The sequence below is a fragment of the Saccopteryx leptura genome, chromosome 1 (assembly GCF_036850995.1).
Source record: "Saccopteryx leptura isolate mSacLep1 chromosome 1, mSacLep1_pri_phased_curated, whole genome shotgun sequence".
Taxonomy (NCBI): domain Eukaryota; kingdom Metazoa; phylum Chordata; class Mammalia; order Chiroptera; family Emballonuridae; genus Saccopteryx; species Saccopteryx leptura.
In genome coordinates this window covers 390,810,017-390,828,672 of record NC_089503.1, presented here as the reverse complement: position 1 = coordinate 390,828,672, position 18,656 = coordinate 390,810,017, and the positions used below count along the sequence as shown (strand labels likewise).

General features: G+C 50.3%; 2 protein-coding genes and 1 long non-coding RNA gene across 3 annotated transcripts in view; 1 reads left to right on the top strand and 2 right to left on the bottom strand.

Moving 5' to 3' along the window:
- Nucleotides 1–18,656, top strand: part of LOC136387819 (uncharacterized) — a 253,253-nt gene that overhangs the window by 83,309 nt on the left and 151,288 nt on the right. The gene's annotated exons all lie outside the window — the stretch shown is intronic.
- The window catches only part of LOC136387816 (patr class I histocompatibility antigen, A-126 alpha chain-like), a 60,779-nt gene that overhangs the window by 1,030 nt on the left and 41,093 nt on the right, over nucleotides 1–18,656 (bottom strand). The window lies entirely within an intron of this gene.
- On the bottom strand, nucleotides 177–18,310 carry LOC136390119 (patr class I histocompatibility antigen, A-2 alpha chain-like). Its single transcript, XM_066361548.1, has 10 exons — nucleotides 18,222–18,310; nucleotides 17,696–17,980; nucleotides 17,255–17,530; nucleotides 16,380–16,655; nucleotides 16,147–16,260; nucleotides 1,393–1,677; nucleotides 1,294–1,307; nucleotides 967–1,144; nucleotides 464–689; nucleotides 177–294 (listed from the first exon to the last, which is right to left on the bottom strand). The coding sequence occupies exons 1-10, from the start codon at nucleotides 18,292–18,294 to the stop codon at nucleotides 177–179; spliced, it is 1,845 nt and encodes a 614-aa protein (XP_066217645.1). The 5' UTR covers nucleotides 18,295–18,310.

Sequence of the window (18,656 nt, the reverse complement as noted above, 5' to 3'; positions counted from 1 at the left end):
GTGATAAATCTGTCCCTCATGTTCACACGTGCCTCACTAAAGAGTCAGTGTTAGCAAACAGCCCCAGACTGGGCAAGCACACACATGGGGACAGTACTTCCCATTAATGAAGTGGACACACTTCTTCCTGGGCTTGAAACCCCCTGTGAGACAAGAAACTCAGACCCCACCCTTCCCTACCTGAGCGCCTCCTCCTCCACATCACAGCCCCCACCACAGGTCCGGTGATCACAGCTCCAAGGAGGACCAGGACAGCAACGGTGACCACAGTGGGGATGGTGGCCTGAGGAGGCTCTGGGAAGGGAAGGGAAGGTGAGGGCCCTGACCCCCAGGCCGCAGCCCTGACCCTGCTGAAGTCCTCCAGAGGCCCCTGCTCCCTGAGAAGAGGCTCTGTGCCCACGTGTCCTCCTCACCCCATCTCAGGGTCAGGGGCTCGGGCAGCCCCTCGTGCTGCACATGGCACGTGTAGCTCTGCTCCTCTCCAGGGGGCACCGCCACGGCCGCCCACTTCTGGAAGCTCCCGTCCCCCGCAGGCCTGGTCTCCACAAGCTCCATGTCCTGGGTCAGGTCCTGCCTGTCACGCTGCCAGGTCAGGGTGATGTCCGCAGGGTAGAAGCCCAAGGCCCAGCACCTCAGGGTGACCTCACGGTCAGAGATGGGGTGGTGGGTCACACGTGTCTTTGGAGGATCTGAGCAGAAGGATGAGAAAACTCTAACTTTGCATTCCAGGGTCAAGGGGAACCGCGAATGGGTTAGTTCAGGGTTGGTCTCCCCTCCATCCCGGAGAGACTGCACCCTAATTGTCCCTGAGAGAAGTGGGGAAGTCGCTCTCTGGTCATGGATCTGAAAACCCAGGGGACTCAATGTCCCGACCCAAAGGAGGGTGTTCAGACCCCGGTCCATTTCCTGTCTCCGTGTAGGAGCCACGGCCGGAGGGGCGAGGGGGGAGCCCCGTGGCCCGGGTACCTGCGCGCTGCAGCATCTCCTTCCCCTTTTCCAGGTAAAGGCGGAGCCACTCCACGCATCTGCCCTTTAGGTAGTTCCTTTGCTGCTGCGCAATATCGTCCTTCTCTAACTCGCGCCGGGTGATCTGAGCCGCCGCGTCGGCCGCGGTCCAGGAGCGCAGGTCCTCGTTCAGGGCGATCTAGTCGGTACCGTCGTAGGCGAGCTGACTGTACCCGCGGAGGAAGCGCCCGTCCCGGTCCATTTCACAGCCAAGTTTGCTCTGGATGGTGTGAGACCCTGACCCGCCCCGCGGTCAGCCCCGCCCACTCGGCCCCGCCCCGCCCCGACCGAGGGGATTAAACCTAAAAGGAAAACAAAACTGGATCAACGTCCCCGCGGGCTCCTTCTGGAAGGGGTGTGGGATCCCGCGGTCTCTGGGGAGCTCACCGTCCTCGCTCTGGTTGTAGTAGCCGCGCAGGGCGATCAGGTACTCTCGGGAAATTCGTGCATGGTCCTTGGAGATCCGCGTGTTTCGGTCCCAATACTGCGGATCGTCCTGCTCCACCCACGGCTGCTTCATCCACGGCGCCCGGGGCTCCACTCTCGGGCTCGCGGCGTCGCTGTCGAACCGCACGAACTCCGTGTCGTCCACGTAGCCGACGTTAACGAAGCGGGGCTCCCCGCGGCCGGGCCGGGACACGGCGGTGATGAAATATCTCAGGGAGTGGGGACCTGGGGGCGGAGAGGTGTTGAGAATCGGCGACTCTCGCAAGCCCGGTTCCAGGTCCGCGGTCTGCGGGACGGGAGGGGCGGGACAGAGCAAGTGGTGGGGTCAGGACGGGGAGCTGAGGTCAGGACCTGGATGGTGGAGACGCGTCCTCCCTGGGGTCCTGCGCCACCGCCGGGTCCCCTCGCTCCTCCCGCAGAGGCCGTTTCCTCCCGACCCACACTCACCCGCCCAGTTCGGGGTCAGGACCAGGGACCCCGAGAGCAGCAGGAGGAAAGTTGCGGGTCCCACGACTGTACCCTACAGATCTGGAGAGAATCTTAGTTTGCAGATTCGCGAACATTTATAACCGGACACCTCGGCGAAGCTGATTGGCTTCTCTAAAACCGGATACCCAATGGGAGTGAAATCTCGGAACGCGTCATGAGTATCCAGAAAGAATGACTCCACACAGGCGGTGAGAGGCAGAAGTGTAACCAGGGAGATGGGGACTCCCCAACAGTGATCTTCCCCGCCCAGACTCCGTCCTCGTGCCAGGCCTGGGGACCCGAGACTGTGCCCTGACCCCTCCTCCTGCGAAGAGAGCTCTTTGTCACCCTGTGTCCCTGAGTCCTGGCCCAGGGGCTGTGTGAGGACACCAGGGAGAGACCCCCAGGTTGGGCCTCGCCCCTTCTTCCGCTTCTCTTCCCGGAATCCCTTCCCCTGAAGTGGACATTCTCCTACCCCTGATCTCTCCCCATGGACTCTTCTAGAAGAAATGTCACCCCTGGGAACTTGATACCTGAGAGTGAGCCAACCCTGGGAATGGAGGTGGAGAGACCTGGGTTTCTCTTAACCTTGGAGGAGCTGTGTCTGAAAACACGGGATGGAGATTCTCAGAGACCAGTCTCCCTGTTGTCTGTGAACCCCAGTGGGGAGCACAGTCTTGGAAATCCTGAACGTCAGGAAGCTGATCTGTAAAGAAGTGATTTTGGCCCCTTGGTACAGAAAAGTGTCTAACCAGCACTGCAGTCAGACTCACAGAGCTCCTGAATTATACTTCCCACATAGTGTGTCTGTGATTCAGGATTGTTACATTGTGAAGTGATCTTCATTCAGTAGCCCTGAGTTTGTATGTGAGTCCCCCACGTCCTCAATAAAGAGAAGCCCAGGGAAGCTGTGTGTCACTGTGCATTTCAACAGGAGCATGTACATCCTCAAAATTACATGTGCTCAATGTGGTCATCCAAATGATGGAGAGAGAGAAGGAAGGTTGGCTGGAGGCGTCCCAGACCCAGGGCAGAGTAAGGAAAGTTCAGAGAGGGTGTGAGGGAGCCTGGACCCTAAGTCAGCCTTCAGAGGGGCAATGGTCTGCCTCAGTTTCCCTGCTGTTCTCATCTTTGACAGGATGGAGCCTGTGAGAAGTGAGGTCCCAGAGCAAATGGAGCAGCAGATTTGCGAGCACAGCAGAGGGGCCATCGGTCAGTTATGCTCCCTCAGGCTGAGGTCTGGGTGTGCATTCTCACGCTGCCACGTGACCTAGTGGAGGAAAGAATGACAAGAGAGGAAAAGGGAAGAACTGCTGGACCAGCACCTTTACGTAGACGAGAAGGGATGAGGCCTCGAGCACCAGCACAGGGACGGCTCTGGCTGGGAGTGTGGACAGCTCACCTGTGGTGAAGTCTCCAAGTAGACGGTGTTGGAAATCTGTAATAATCGTCTTTTAATGTGTCCAGTTTTCTCAATGAAGCAGGAAACAAGGTCACTGGCAGTAATGAGATGGGGAAGGAGGGTGGATGTTTGAGCAGAGGATGGGGGAGACTGAGGGAGCCGTGCAGGGACAGGATGATTGTGGGCAGCAGTGTGGAGCCCCTTGTGGTCTGGGTCATGATGTTAACGTGACAGCATCCACGTGTCTGTGTTGTCTCCAGCCTCCTGTAGCTGCACGGGGCAGGTGCAGGGAGGGCAGAGGTAGAATTTCCTGGCTGTGTACGTTTCCAAGCAAGGGTGACAAGGCAAGGGAGATCAAGGGAGGGATTGAAATGCTGTCCCATGGAATTGATGATGAGTGAGAAGGTCTGGACTGGTGGTGGCACAGTAGATAGAGTGTTGACCTGGAAGGCTGAGGTCACCAGTTCGAAATCCCAAGGTCCCTGTCAGAGCTGCAGGTGCAGGAACACCCTGGGAGGACTGTGCGGATTTGGCTGATCCTGGGCTGAGACCTCCGGGGGACACAGTGGGAAGGTTTCAGGAGCTGGGGAGGGGGTGTGAGGGGAGACAGAGTGGGGGTGCACGGAGCCTGTGGAGATGAGCGTGCAGGATGTTTGGGAGACCAGGGGTAACTGAGACATAAAGGGGAAAGTGAGGTTAGTCCTGGTGGATTCAGGGCAGGTGGTGGTGAGTGTGGGAGAGGGAGGGGGGAGGGGCAGGGGTCTGGGGCTCTCACTTGGGCTCTGTCGATGGGGATGAGGAGGTTTGGGGTGGTCAGTGTTAGTTCCAGTGTGTGGTCCCCTCTTGACCCCCTGATTGTGGGGTGGAGTGTTGGAGGAGAGGAGGGTCTTAGAGGATGTGCAGGAGTTCACTGTTAACCCTGAGGGAGGGGACTGTGCCCACACCAGGTCTCAGGGTGACACGAGCAGTTGGAGTTGTGGCATCTGGGACACCAGGTGTGACACTGGTACTGGGGCCCTGCTTCTGTCCTGCTGTGGGGACAGAAGTCCCAGGGGAGCTGTGCTTTTATCCCCAATAGTCCTTACGTGCATATCTACACTGTGGAAGGTTATAAAGACATTGAGATGTTATTCCAAATGAGAGATGATTTCATTTCAAAATCTGAGTTTTAAAATGCTGAGAAATAGGGAGTGAAAGAAATGTTTCTGTTTCTCAGTTTACGTGGTGTTACCATCAAGGGGACAGAGAGAGGGGTGGCCAGGAATGACGGACACTCAGAGAGGTCACAAGGTCCTGAGCGCTCCTCTTCTCCACGTGAGAGGCTCTGGGGGGATGACACAGAGGACCTTGTGTGACTTTGACACTTTATACTGTTAGGGAATTACAGTTGTTTTCTTCAGTGTAATAATGTTTGAAGAAAACGGTTATTTTCAAGAGATGAACACCGAAATATTTAGGAGTGAGTGTCATGATGTTGTCAGGTGATTTTCAAATATTTAGCAATAATTACAGAAGTATATTAGATAAAGTATGTCAAAATGTTAAAATGATTAAATTCTGGGTGACCACGTGTTATTCTTTCAAACTTTAGGTATCTTTGAAATTTTTCACAATAATTTGGAGAAAAGTTTTTAAATAATAATAATGTGTAATGACTTGGGAAACATTCACAACATAATGTTGAATGAAAATTAGGGTCTAATCTGAGCCGTGATGGTACAATGGAGAGAGCATCTACCCAGGACCCTGAGGTCCCTAATTGAAAATCCCGTGGTCACCGGCCAGAGCACGGGCTTGTCAGCTTGACTGCAGGATCATCAACATGACCCCAAGGTCTCTGGCTCAAAGCCCACAGTCTGTGGCTTGAGCCCAAGGGCGCTGGCTTGAGCAAGGGCTCACTGGCTGGACTTGAGCCCCTTCCCAGTCAAGGCACATGTGAGAAGCAATCAGTGAACAACTAAAGTGCTGCCACTACGAGTTGAGGCTTCTCATCTCTCTCCCTTCCTGTCTGTCTGTCTCTAAAAAACAAAAGAAAAAGAGAAAGAAAATGAGGCTTAAGCTTGTGTGTGTGTGAGAATGTCAGTGTGTGTGAGTGTGTGTGTCATTGTGTGTGTGTGTCCGTGTGCGTGTGCCGGTGTGAGTCAGTCAGTGTGCGCAGTCCCTGTGTGTTGGTGCGCAGCAGTGTGTGTGACTGAGTGTGCATTCCCTCACTCATCACTCAGCAGATGTTGTAAAATCAACAACGGGACATTTCAGGGCAGTGGGAATGCAGCTGTGGACATCACATCCCTGTCCCTGTCCTCACAGAGCTGACGGTCTCAGGAAGGGACAGACAGTAAACATATAGATACATTGTAAAGTGTGTTAGTGAACTGGGTGTGAGAAAAGCCCAGTGGGGTGGCCTGACCTGCCATTACGCAGTGGATAAAGCATGGACCTAGAATGCTGAGGTCACCGGTTCGATCCCTGGGCTTGCCTGATCAACACGTATGGGAGTTGATGCTCCCTGCTCTTTTCCCCATTTCTCTCTTTCCTCCCACCTTTCTAAAAGTGAATTTTTAAAAAATCCCAGCAGTGAGCGGAGAGGGAAGCTGGGTGCCCAGGGCAGGGCAGGCAGAAAGGACCTCAGGAGGACCTGGGGAGACAGTCAGGGAGGAAGGTGCTGCCTGGTGACAGGTCCTCAGCCCGGGGACAGAGCGCAGGCCACCTCTGTGTCCCCTGGGCTTGGACTGGAAAGGGTCCTGCAAATGAGAAAAGTTTACAGTGTAAATCATGCTTGAAAAGGTCATTCGGGCACACGGAAGCACATATGGGAGTTCATGCTTCCTGCTCCTCCCCCCTTTCTCTCTTTCTCTCTCCTCTCTCTAAAGATTAATAAAATCTTTAAAGAAATAGTTTCTGTTGAGACATCAGCTGACAGACTCATAGGAGCTCCCTTGTAGATCACCGTCTCTCTCTTGCTGCTTTTAAGATTCTCTCTTTGTCTCTAACCTTTGGCGTCTTGACTATAATGTCACTTGGTGTAGATTCATCTTGTTTGGGACTCTCTGTGCTTCCTGGACATCAGTGTCTATGTCCTCTGCCAGGTTAGGGACGTTTTGTCTCCCTCCCTCCCTCCCTCCCTCCCTCCCTCCCTCCCTCCGTCTCTCCCTCCCTCCCCCCCTCCCTCCCCCCCTCCCTCCCTCCGTCCCTCCTTCCCTCCGTCCCTCCCTCTCTTCCTTCTTTCCCTTATTTTTATTCTTTTGAAAGGATGAGAGAGATGAAAAGAATCAACTTGTCCTTATGTCACCTTAGTTGTTCATTGATTGCTTTCTCATATGTGCCTTGACCGCGGGCCTTCAGCAGACCGAGTAACCCCTTGCTCGAGTCAGCAATCTTGGGCTCAAGCTGGTGAAATTTTTGCTCAAACCAGAGTAGCCCGTCCTCAAGCTGGCGACCTCAAGGTCTCGAACCTGGGTCCTCCGCATCCCAGTCCGATGTTCTATGCACTGCGCCACCACAGGTCAGGCCCATTGGTTCTTAAAATAAACTGCTCACAAAAATTAGGGGATGGCCCTGGCCGGTTGGCTCAGTGGTAGAGCGTCAGCCTGGCGTGCGGAAGTCCCGGGTTCGATTCCCGGCCAGCGCACACAGGAGAGGCGCCCATCTGCTTCTCCACCCCTCCCCCTCTCCTTCCTCTCTGTCTCTCTCTTCCTCTCCCACAGCCAAGGCTCCATTGGAGCAACGTCGGCCCGGGCACTGAGGATGGCTCCATGGCCTCTGCCTCAGGCACTAGACTGGCTCTGATCGCAACAGAGCAAAGCCCCAGATGGGCAGAGCATCACCCCCTGGTGGGCGTGCCGGGTGGATCCCGGTCGGGTGCATGCGGGAGTCTGTCTGACTATCTCCCCGTTTCCAGCTTCAGAAAAATACAAAAAAAAAAAAAAATTAGGGGATATCTTATTACTTCATATTTATTTTGAAATATCCTCTAGTTTTTGTGAGCAGTATAGGGTTTTAGTCCTTTGCTCTCCCTGTTCTTTCTGGCACCCCTGTGATATAAATGCTGTTACCCTTGAATTTGTTCAAAGGTCCCTTAAATTCTCTCTCTTTCTCTTTTCTAATTCACTGTATTCTGGTACCTTGTCTTTCAAATTACTGAATCAATTCTCTGTTTCATCTATTCTGCTGTTAATTCTATCTAATGTGTTCTTCATTTCAGTGATTGTACTCTTAATGTCTAATTCGATTTTTTTACGGTGTATCTGTCCTTTTTTATTTTAACTCTTTGTTGAAGTTCTAAGTTATGCGAGCATCCTCATGGCCAGTGGGTTTTTTGTTTTGTTTTTGGTATTTTTCCGAAGTAAGAAGTGGATGGAAGGAAAACAGACAGACTCCCACATGCGCCCAACCAGGATCCACCGGGCATGCCCACCAAGGGGTGATGCTCTGCCCATCTGGGGCATTGCTCTGTTGCAACTGGAGCCATTCTAGCACCTGAGGTGGAGGCCATGGAGCCATCCTCAACGCCCGGGCCAACTTTGCTCCAATGGAGCCTTGGCTGTGGGAGGGGAAGAGAGAGACAGAGAGAAAGGAGAGGGGGAGGGGTGGAGGAGTGCAGCGGACCAGTACAGTTCCTAATAACAGTGGGGAATTAAGGAAACATATATATTTATTTTAAAAAAAGAATGGGACTGGGAGGACTCTTCAATGCTGCTGGCAATATCCGAGTGCTCCATAGCCCCAGTTTGCTTTATTATATAGCCATATGCAAATCAAGGAAGTCCTTGATACAAAGTTACACATCCAGGCTAAAACAGGAACTCTCCCAAGGCATAAACAGGAATCCCCCCACCATGAATAAGTGAAATCAACCAATATCTGAACAAAGAGTAAGAGGAAGGGTATGTAAATTGCTTCCAGCAAGTTAAGGAAGCAAGTGAAGTGGGTGCAAATACTCAGCATCACAGCCAATATGGAGATGGAGGGGGGAGAACTTAGCCTTTTGCTAAGCCTCAAATCTACAATGGCTTTTTGCCATTTATGGTCCACATTATATCCCTTTTCTTTTTTCTTTTTAATTTGGGTGCTGAGATTTGCACTCATCTGATTTTCTAGTTTCCCAGAATCTAATTTGGAGGCAGACTGAAAAAATACAGAACAAACACAAAAGTAGTATAGCCAATGCTAACAGATACCCAAACAAACATTCTAATACATTACAGTGATTAAAGCCTTTAAGCAAATTCTTAGCCAATATAACAAGAATCTATAAAAGAGTAATGTCCTTACTTAACATGTTCACCAAGTCCAAGTTGGCCCCAACACCATTCCAAATCCCTGCAAATGCAACCCAACCCCAGTTCAGTCCATTAGGAGCTGTCACAGGAGCAGGAGTCCAGGAAAAGTCCGCATAGCATTGGAATTGCTGTCACATTTCTATACTTTGCAGCTTGTGTCCAAGCCCCAATGTCCACTGCTTTTAGCTGGTAATGATTCAGGTAGACTGGAAAAGCCATCTGCATCATGTGTAGAGATGGAGCTTCTCATCTCCTCTGCCTGGAGAGATGAGACCAGGGTGCTTTTCCCTGGAGCTCTGCAACCGTGACATGGTAAGGAGAACCCTGGGATGCACTAAGCTGGGTGGCAAAGGTAAATTTGTAAGTTGGCAGAAAGGAGAGAGAGCTCTAAATTAGGAGTAGGTCCCAGCCTGAGATATGAGTGGGGCATTGAGGTAGGAGGAATAAAGGAAACACTGTATATTAAACAAAGCAGCAGAAAATAGGACTATCAACATCCACAACAGAGATCTTCGAGGGAAGAATAAAAAACCCGAATATTCAGGCAAGACATGGTTAAGTGGCCCTTGTGTAAATGAGATCAGTTTACCTGCTTCTTGGAAGAAATACCCTAGGCTCGTCCACAGTGTCGTAGATGGGGCCGACGGCCCTGGGCACCTTCAGCCTTCAGTGGCAAATCCCATCACGCTGGGCAAGGTCAGGTCACAGGTGGCTGGAGCAGGGCTGGAAGAGACTGAACCCTCCCTTAGAGGAGCGAGGGGGCAGCGTACCTTCCAGTGTCCCTTTTTCCTCACACCAAAGGCATGTAAGCCTGGCAGGCTTTAGCTCAATGACCTTCCTTTCCACTATTGAAGCAGGACCCTGATGGAGTCTTATGAAACCCCGTTGGGGTGTTGGAGCCTTAGAAGGTATATGCCAAAAGCTAATATTTCACCTGATCTCTTTTGGGCTTTTTCTGCCTGTTGGTCATTATAGACCTTAAAAGCCATGCTCAGAAGATCTCGCTGAGGGGTTTGAGGATCCCCATCCACCTATATAAACGTTTTCTGTATATCTGGTGCTATTTGGAAAAGGACAAAACAGTGTTATTAGCTGGATCAAATAAAAGAGGGTAGAAGTTTGCAGGGAGAAAAAGATTTCTCATCTCCTGTTCATCAGTATTCAAAAGAAAATTTTTAAAGATAAGGTAGGTTTGCAGGAGTTCCAGGATATGACTCCCTGGCCCTAATAAGTCAGCTCAAGAATTTGTCTCAAGCTGCTTCAGGCAGTTAGAAGAAGAGTATAAAAATGCTAATTATGCTTGTCAGGCTGCACTTGGGCCTCACCGCAAGAAGGGAGATAGAGAGGACTGTATCAGAATATGCACCGATGTTGGGCCTTCATACATGCAGGGTCTTGCTTTTGCCACAGACATTAAGGCAAGATTTCCAGGATGAAACTTTGATAAAGGGCAGAACAAACGAAAGAAGGAAGGTCAGGGAAGTACTTCTGCCCGTGGATACTGTTTTCAATGCCGGGTTCGGGGCATTTTGCTAGAAACTGCCCTGCTCCCCCTGGATATCAGTCTCAGCCTCTCCCTCAAGGACAGCCAGCCCTTAAGGCTCCGGACCTCTGCCCACGCTGTAGGAGAGGGAAACATTGGGCGAATGAGTGTAAGTCTAAATACATTGCTGAAGGGCAGGCGATTCAGGGAAACGGACAGTGGGGCCTCCCCGACCCCACCAAACAACAGGGGCGATGTCAGTGTTTCCTCAGCAAACTCTGATGCCAGCAGACCAGACATTGCCCGACTATCCCGGGCAACAGCAAGCAGTGCAGGACTGGACCTCAGTCCCACCTCCCAACTCGTATTGACTCCAGAGATGGGACCTCGAGCTATACCCACTGGAATATTTGGGCCACTTCCCAGTAACACAGTAGGACTCTTGTTAGGCAGAAGTAGTTTAACTATGAGAGAATTTTTTGTTCTTCCTGGAGTAATAGACTCGGATTATACAGGGGAAATTAAAGTAATGGCTCACACTCTGAAGAATATAGTCACTATCTCCCCTGACATGAAAATTGCTCAATCCTTTTACCAATTTTAAGACAAGGCCAAACCCTGTAAAAGGAACCCCGAGAGAATCAAAGATTTGGCTTCACTGATGTTGCCTATTGGATTCACAAAAGAGGTCAGGAACACCCTGAAATGGAACTAACAATGCAGGGGTAAATTTAAAGGACTTTTAGATACTGGAGCTGATGTATCTGTTATTGCTAAGCTACACTGGCCTCCTTCCTGGCCCACTCATGCAGCAGCCACAGAATTACAAGGTATAGGGCAGAGAAAATCCCCTCAATAAAGTTCTAGTTTTTTACAATGGGAAGATAAAGAAGGTCATTCTGGATTTTTTTCAGCCTATGTGCTCCCTGGATGGCCAGTTAATTTGTGGGGTAGAGATGTTTTGAAAAATATAGGAGCATTGCTTGTCAGTCCTGATAGTTTAGTCAGCACTCAAACGCTTGATCAGGGATTTTTGCCCACTAAGGGACTAGGGAAAGAACAGCAGGGAATTCTCACCCCCATAGAAGTGGCACCCAATACCAGAAGGTGTGGATTAGGATATCAAAATTTAGCATAGGGGCCTTGGTAGCTCCTGCTACCCTAATCATGCATTGTGCAGACCCAATTACTTGGAAATCAGATAATCCTGTATGGGTAGACCAATGGCCCCTTTCTCAGGAGAAACTTAGGGCAGCTGCTTGATTGGTACAAGAGCAGCTACAGCTTGGGCACATTGAACCATCCAATAGTCCATGGAATACACCTATATTTGTTATTATAAAGAAATCAGGAAACTGGAGGCTATTACAAGATTTGAGAGCAATAAATAAGACTATGGAAATTATGGGTCCTCTCTAGCTAGGACTCCCTTCTCCTACTGCCATTCCATGGAATTACCACCTTGTAATTATTGACCTGAAGGATTGCTTTTTTACTATTCCTTTAAGCCCTCATGATTGCGAGCGTTTTGCATTCAGTGTTCCCTCTCTTAATTTCCAGGCTCCAATGGAACGATACCAATGGAGAGTTTTGCCTCAAGTTATGGCTGACAGTCCTACCTTGTGCCAAAAATTTGTTGACCATTTTGCAACTAGAATATTCTTTGAAAGAATCAGAACGTTATATAGCTCCTGAAAAGGTACAGCAATCATTACCTTTTTCTTATGTAGGACAAATAATTGAGGGACAACAAATTCGTCCACAGAAAATAGAAATCAGGACAATAGAATTTGTGAACTTTATACAATTTCCAGAAACTATTAAGATATATTAATTGGCTTAGACTTGCCTTGAAATTACCTACCAGGGAAACTGAAGCTATTTTTTGATAATCTTAGAGGCTCGGCTGAACCAGCTTCTCCTCGGCTACTTACAGCTGCAGGACAACAAGCTTTAAAGCTTGTAGAAAAAGCCTTGCAACAAGCACAACTGAAACACATAAATCCTGAGGAATCAATTGCCTTACTAATTTGTCCCTCAAGTTACACTCCAACAGGACTATTGTGGCAAGCTTCAGGTCCTATTGAATGAACTCATTTGGCTGTTACTCCTAAAAAAGTTTTATCTCCGTATTTTTATCTTGTCGCCTCCTTGATTATCAAGGGGTGTAGGTGACTCTTACAGTTTATAGGTTTTGAGCATCAAATTATTGTTGTTTCTTTTTTCAAAGGATCAACAACAATGGCTCTGGGAAACTTCCACTAAATGGCAAATCGCTTTTGTAAATTTTACAGGCCAAATTGATTCTCACTACCCAGCTGATAAAATAGCTACATTTGTATTTTCTAAGACAATTGTTAATGAGCCCATTCCTGAATCAACTACAGTCTTTATTGACAGGTCCAATTCACGAATAGCAGGATGAATAATCAATGGACAAGTTTATACTGAAACAGTCACCTTAAAATCAGCTCAAAGACTAGAACTACATGCCATTACCATGACTTTTCAGCATTTGCTATGTTTCTCCTTTAATCTGCATACAGACAGCAGATATTTACTTATGGTTGTTTCCACTATAGAGACTGCTGTCTTAGGGACAACTGCTGATGAACTATTTCAACAGTTTCTACTTCTTCAAAGACTATTGTATGTCAACATAGAGCTCCATGTTTTATAGGACATAGTTGAGCTCACTCCATGCTCCCTGGAGCTTTAGCACAAGGGAATGCCCTTGTTGATCAAACTACCCAAAATGACTGAAGCAACCACGACAGATCGAGCAATTCAGTCTCATACTATTCATCACCAGAACGCTGCAGCCCTGTGTAAACAGTTTCAACTTTCTTGGGAAGCAGCACGGCAGATTGTTAAATCCTGTCCAAGGTGTCCAATACTACAATCTGTTCCTTCCTTTGGAGTTAACCCTCAAGGACTCCTACCAGGACAACTTTGGCAAATGGATGTTACTCATACACCTTCGCTTGTCAAACAGTCCTTTGTCCACATTACAGTGGATACTTATTCTGGATTTATAGTAACCTCTATCAGAACAGGAGAGGCTGCTAAGCATGTTGTAGCTCATTGTCTGTATGCATTGTTCTATTATTGGACTTCCTAAACTGGTTAAAACTCACAATACTCCTACATATGTAAAAAAAAAGGGGAGGGCATTTAGTATATTTTGTAAACCTTTCAAATTATGGGTATTTCCTACAATTTTTAAAGTCAAGGTATTATTAAAGTGTACTCAACAAATATTTAAGGTCAATTATTAAAAAATATAAAAGGGGACGCTTAATTTTGCTCAATTCCTTTGTTTTGCCTAACTGAGTATAACCTTACACATAAACAAGACAATTTAAACACAAAAAACACAAGTAAAACATATAACTTGGATTAATCCTAATACATAAGTTGCTATTTGGCTCCTAACTCTGAGCACACCTCACAATACACTAACCAAATCAGTAAGTCTTAAGGATCTACATTCTATTCTATTTAAATTTAAATGAGCGCTCCTTACAAGTTCTAAAAACATTTTATTTAGTTCTAAAAACATTTTATTTTTTCTAAATATTAGAGTGGCTCTGGTCGCAACAGAGTGACGCCCCGGAGGGGCAGAGCATTGCCCCCTGGTGGGCAGAGCGTCGCCCCCAGTGTGCGTGCCGGGTGGATCCTGGTCGGGCGCATGCGGGAGTCTGTCTGACTGTCTCTCCCGTTTCCACCTTCAGAAAAATACAAAAACAAAACAAAACAAAAACAAACAAACAAAAAACATTAAGGAAAATCAGACCATGAAAGGAACAGCTGTAATTTTCCTAATAGTTGAGTCTCCTATCCATTCTCAAGAAAGTCCAACTTCCACGGCAAATAATCACCCCCGGAGAGATAAGAACAAGCAATCACCTTCCAGTGATTCCAATTTTTGCATGCAAAAAAAAAAGAACTTAATTCAGGCCTTAAAAACAGACACATTTTAGACAACATTAAACAAAGACTAGACAAAAACAAGAATTAGATGAACCAGACAAACCAGAGAGAAACCCAGGATTTCAGAGCACATCCAGATTAGAAAGATGCCTCCCTGATTTTAGTCAGGGCATTTTCCGACAGAGGGACTGAAGGATGTGACTAAACAAAATCTCCCCGAGAAAAATTTGCTTTTGGCAGTTGCTGGGATATTTTCTATAGTCAGATCCAACACAGGTCCCCCACCTCAATTTCCAGGCAAAGAATAAGAAAGAAACAAAATGATAGTTCAGAAGATTGTAGTTAAAACATTAAGGAAGGCCCTGGAAGGTTGGCTCAGTGGAAGAGCGTCGGCCTGGCATGCAGAAGTCCCGGGTTCGATTCCCGGCCAGGGCACACAGGAGAAGCACCCATCTGCTTCTCCACCCCTCCCCCTCTCCTTCCTCTCTGTCTCTCTCTTCCCCTCCCGCAGCCAAGGCTCCATTGGAGCAAAGATGGCCTGGGCACTGGGGATGGCTCCTTGGCCTCTGCCCCAGGCGCTAGAGTGGCTCTGGTCGCAACAGAGTGACACCCCGGAGGGGCAGAGCATTGCCCCCTGGTGGGCAGAGCGTCGCCCCCAGTGGGCGTGCCGGGTGGATCCCGGTCGGGCGCATGCGGGAGTCTGTCTGACTGTCTCTCCCGTTTCCACCTTCAGAAAAATACAAAAACAAAACAAAACAAAAACAAACAAAAAACATTAAGGAAAATCAGACCATGAAAGGAACAGCTGTAATTTTCCTAATAGTTGAGTCTCCCATCCATTCTCAAGAAAGTCCAACTTCCACGGCAAATAATCACCCCCGGAGAGATAAGAACAAGCAATCACCTTCCAGTCATTTGGGGGAAGAGCCTTTGCATTAATAGTATGTGATAAACCAAGTGAGAAAAAGGCAGTAGACCCATACTGAACACAAGCAAGTTTAAGCTCTTTCAGAGTTCTAAAAGGTACAAGTTCATGTTCTCGCACTAGTCTCCCCGTATCATCCTGTCTTTCTACAACAGGAAAACGGGTAAAGTCATTTATTGTTTCCCCTACATTTCGAGCCTGGTCTATAGATTGTTGGAGAGGGGATTTTCTAGATTTTGAGCTATAGATTCCGCAATCAGCTCGATAAGGGAACAGAGGAGCAGAGGGTTGAATGTAGGAAGGAGCTGAGGGCAGCGGAGGCCCCGCAGCTAAGGCAGCCATAGCCACGGATTTTTTATTCCTCGAGTCATCCTCAGACTCCAAGTTATCCTCGCATTCATATCCCTCTGTTTCTGGCTCACCCTGATACTCTTCTGACAACAATTTGTTCTCATACGGAAACATTTCTACAAAAAGGTCCCTTATTTTTTTACCCTATCTGTCTCATAATCTTTTACTCCCGACTACACTTTCCCCAAAAACTTTCTTTACTCACTGTGCACACTTCACTTTGGGGAGTTCCGTCACCTTCCTTCAGTTTTAGTTTCCTCGCACTCATACTCAAGTCCCTGTTCAGGCGCCACTTGCCACGGACTAGCGCGGCTCCTAATAACGGTGTGGAATTAAGGAAACAGACTCATCAAGAAAAAATGGGACCGGGAGGACTCTTCAATGCTGATGACAATATCCAAGTGCCCCATAGCCCCAGTTTGCTTTATTATATACCCATATGCAAATCAAGGAAGTCCTTGATACAAAGTTACACATCTGAGGCATAAACAAGAATCCCCCCACCATGCATGACTGAAATCAACCAACATCAGAACAAACAGACAGTGAGAGGGAGGGTGTGTAAATTGCTTCCAGCAACTTAAGGAAGCAAGTAAAGTGGGTGCAAATACTCAGCATCACAGCCAATATGGAGATGGAGGGGGGAGAACTCAACCTGTTGCTAAGCCTCGAATCTACCATAAATGGCTTTTTGCCACTTATGGTCCACAAAAAGTAAATGTTAGCAAACAGTCCCAGACTGAGCAAGCACACGTGTGTGGAGATGGTACTTCTCATTAATGAAGCAAACACAGTTCTTCCTGGGCTTGAAACCCCCTGTGAGACAAGAAACTCAGACCCCACCCTTCCCTACCTGAGCGCCTCCTCCTCCACATCACAGTTCCCACCACAGCTCCAGTGACCACAGCTCCAAGGAGGACCAGGACAGCAACGGTGACCACAGTGGGGATGGAAGCCTGAGGAGGCTCTGGGAAGGGAAGGGAAGGTGAGGGCCCTGACCCCCAGGCCACAGCCCCGACCCTGCTGAAGTCCTCCAGAGGCCCCTGCTCCCTGAGAAGAGGCTCTGTGCCCACGTCCCCTCCTCACCCCATCTCAGGGTCAGGGGCTCGGGCAGCCCCTCGTGCTGCACATGGCACGTGTAGCTCTGCTCCTCTCCAGGGGGCACCACCACAGCCGCCCACTTCTGGAAGCTCCCGTCCCCCGCAGGCCTGGTCTCCACAAGCTCCATGTCCTGGGTCAGGTCCTGCTCATCACGCTGCCAGGTCAGGGTGATCTCCGCAGGGTAGAAGCCCAGGGCCCAGCACCTCAGGGTGACCTCATGGTCAGAGATGGGGTGGTGGGTCAAGTGTGCCTTTGGGGGCTCTGAAGAGAAGAGTGAGAAAACTCAGGTACTTTGCATCCCTCATGGGCCACTCCAGCAGCTCTCATGTGGCCATCCTGAGAGTGGACAGGACAGCAGGGGTGGGGGAGGGAGCACAAAACCCAGACACTAGCCTGGGCAGAGGCCTCTGGGATGACCTTCTAGTCTTTAGAAGGTTCTAGAATCAGAGTGACACAGCCCAGGGTAGGAAGCAGATCTCTGAGGGGAGAAAAGGGATTTCTGGTCCCGACCTGGGTGGAGATCAAATGACTCAGAAAAGCCAGGGTCAGACCTTAGACACACTGGGTGGGGGACAGAGAACAGGCCTGGGAAAGAAAGTCCCCATGGGTTCCAGGGCCACTGCCAGGGTCAAGGGAACATCTGATGGGTTAGTTCAGGGTTGGTCTCCCCTCTGTCCCAAAGAAAGTGCACCCTAATTGTCCCTGAGAGAAGGGGGAGTCGCTCTCTAGTCCAGGATCTGAAAACCAAGGCGTCTCAATATCCGGACCCAAAGGAGGGTGTTCTGACCCCGGTCCATTTCCTGTCTCCGTGTAGGAGCCGCAGCCCGAGGGGAGAGGAGGGAGCCCCACGGCCCTGGTACCTGCGCGCTGCAGCGTCTCCTTCCCCTTTTCCAGGTAAAGGCGGAGCCACTCCACGCACTCCACCTCCAGATAGTTTCTGTGGTACTCCGCCTGACCAATCTCCTCCCACTTGCGCCGGGTGATCTGAGCTGCAGCATCGGCCGCGGTCCAGGAGCGCAGGTCCTCGTTCAGGGCGATGTAGTCGGTACCGTCGTAGGCGAACTGCACGTACCCGCGGAGGAAGCGCCCGTCCCGACCCACGTCGCAGCCAAGCATCTTCTGGAGGGTGTGAGACCCTGACCCCGCCCCCACCACAGGGATTAAATCCTAACTGAAAATATTATACAACCTGATCAAAGGCCCCACGGACTCCTCCCGGGTTGATTGGACGGTCCCGCGGTCTTGGTTGGAGCCCATCTGCGGGATTGGGGTCGTGACCGGGACCCGCCCGCGTGGCTCACCGTCCGCGCTCTGGTTGTAGTAGCCGCGCAAGGTGTTCAGGAACACTCGGAAAGTCTGTGCGTTGTCCTTGGAGATCTGCGTCTCGCGGTCCCAATACTGCGTGAGCTCCTGCTCCACCCACGGCTGCTCCATCCACGGTGCCCGCGGCTGGACCCCAAGACTCGCGTTGTCGCTGTCGAACCGCGTGAACTGCGTGTCGTCCACGTAGCCGACTTCGATGAAGCGGGGCTCCCCGAGGCCGGGCCGGGACACGGCGATGAGGAAATATCTCAGGGAGTGGGGACCTGGGGACGGGGAGGGGCTGAGACCCGGCGACACTTCCGGGTGCGGGTCCCGGGGGTGCGCTCTGCGGGACAGGAGGGGAGGAGTCCCTGGAGACTAAAGGGGATCGAGGACGGGGCGGGTGTTGAGCGGTCTGAGGTCTGGGCCCAGGCGGTGGACACGCGCCCTCCCCGGGGTCCTGCGCCCCCGCCAGATCCCCTCGCTCCTCCCCGCAGAGGCCGTTTCCTCCCGACCCGCACTCACCTACCCAGGTCGGGGTCAGGACCAATGATCCCAAGAGCAGCAGGAGGAGGGTTGGGGACCTTATTACCGACATCCTCAGGTTCTGGGGACAATTGAGTTGGTCGAGTTCGCGAAGACTTTACAATAGGGGAAGTCGGTGGCGCTGATTGGCTTCTCTAGAAACTGGACACCCAATGGGAGTGACATCTGGGGACTCAGCATGAGTATTCAGGAAAAAGGACCAGACAGAGGCAGTGAGAGGCAGAAGTGTAACCGGAGACATGGGGACTCCCCAACACTGACTTTCCCCGCCCAGACTCCGCCCTCGGGCTGAGACCCTGAGAGCCAAGCTTGCGGACCCAAAACTGTGCCCTGACCCCTCCTTCCGCCTGGAGAGCTCTTAGTCACCCAGTGTCCCTGAGTCCTGGGGCAGGGGCTGTGAGGACACCAGGGAGA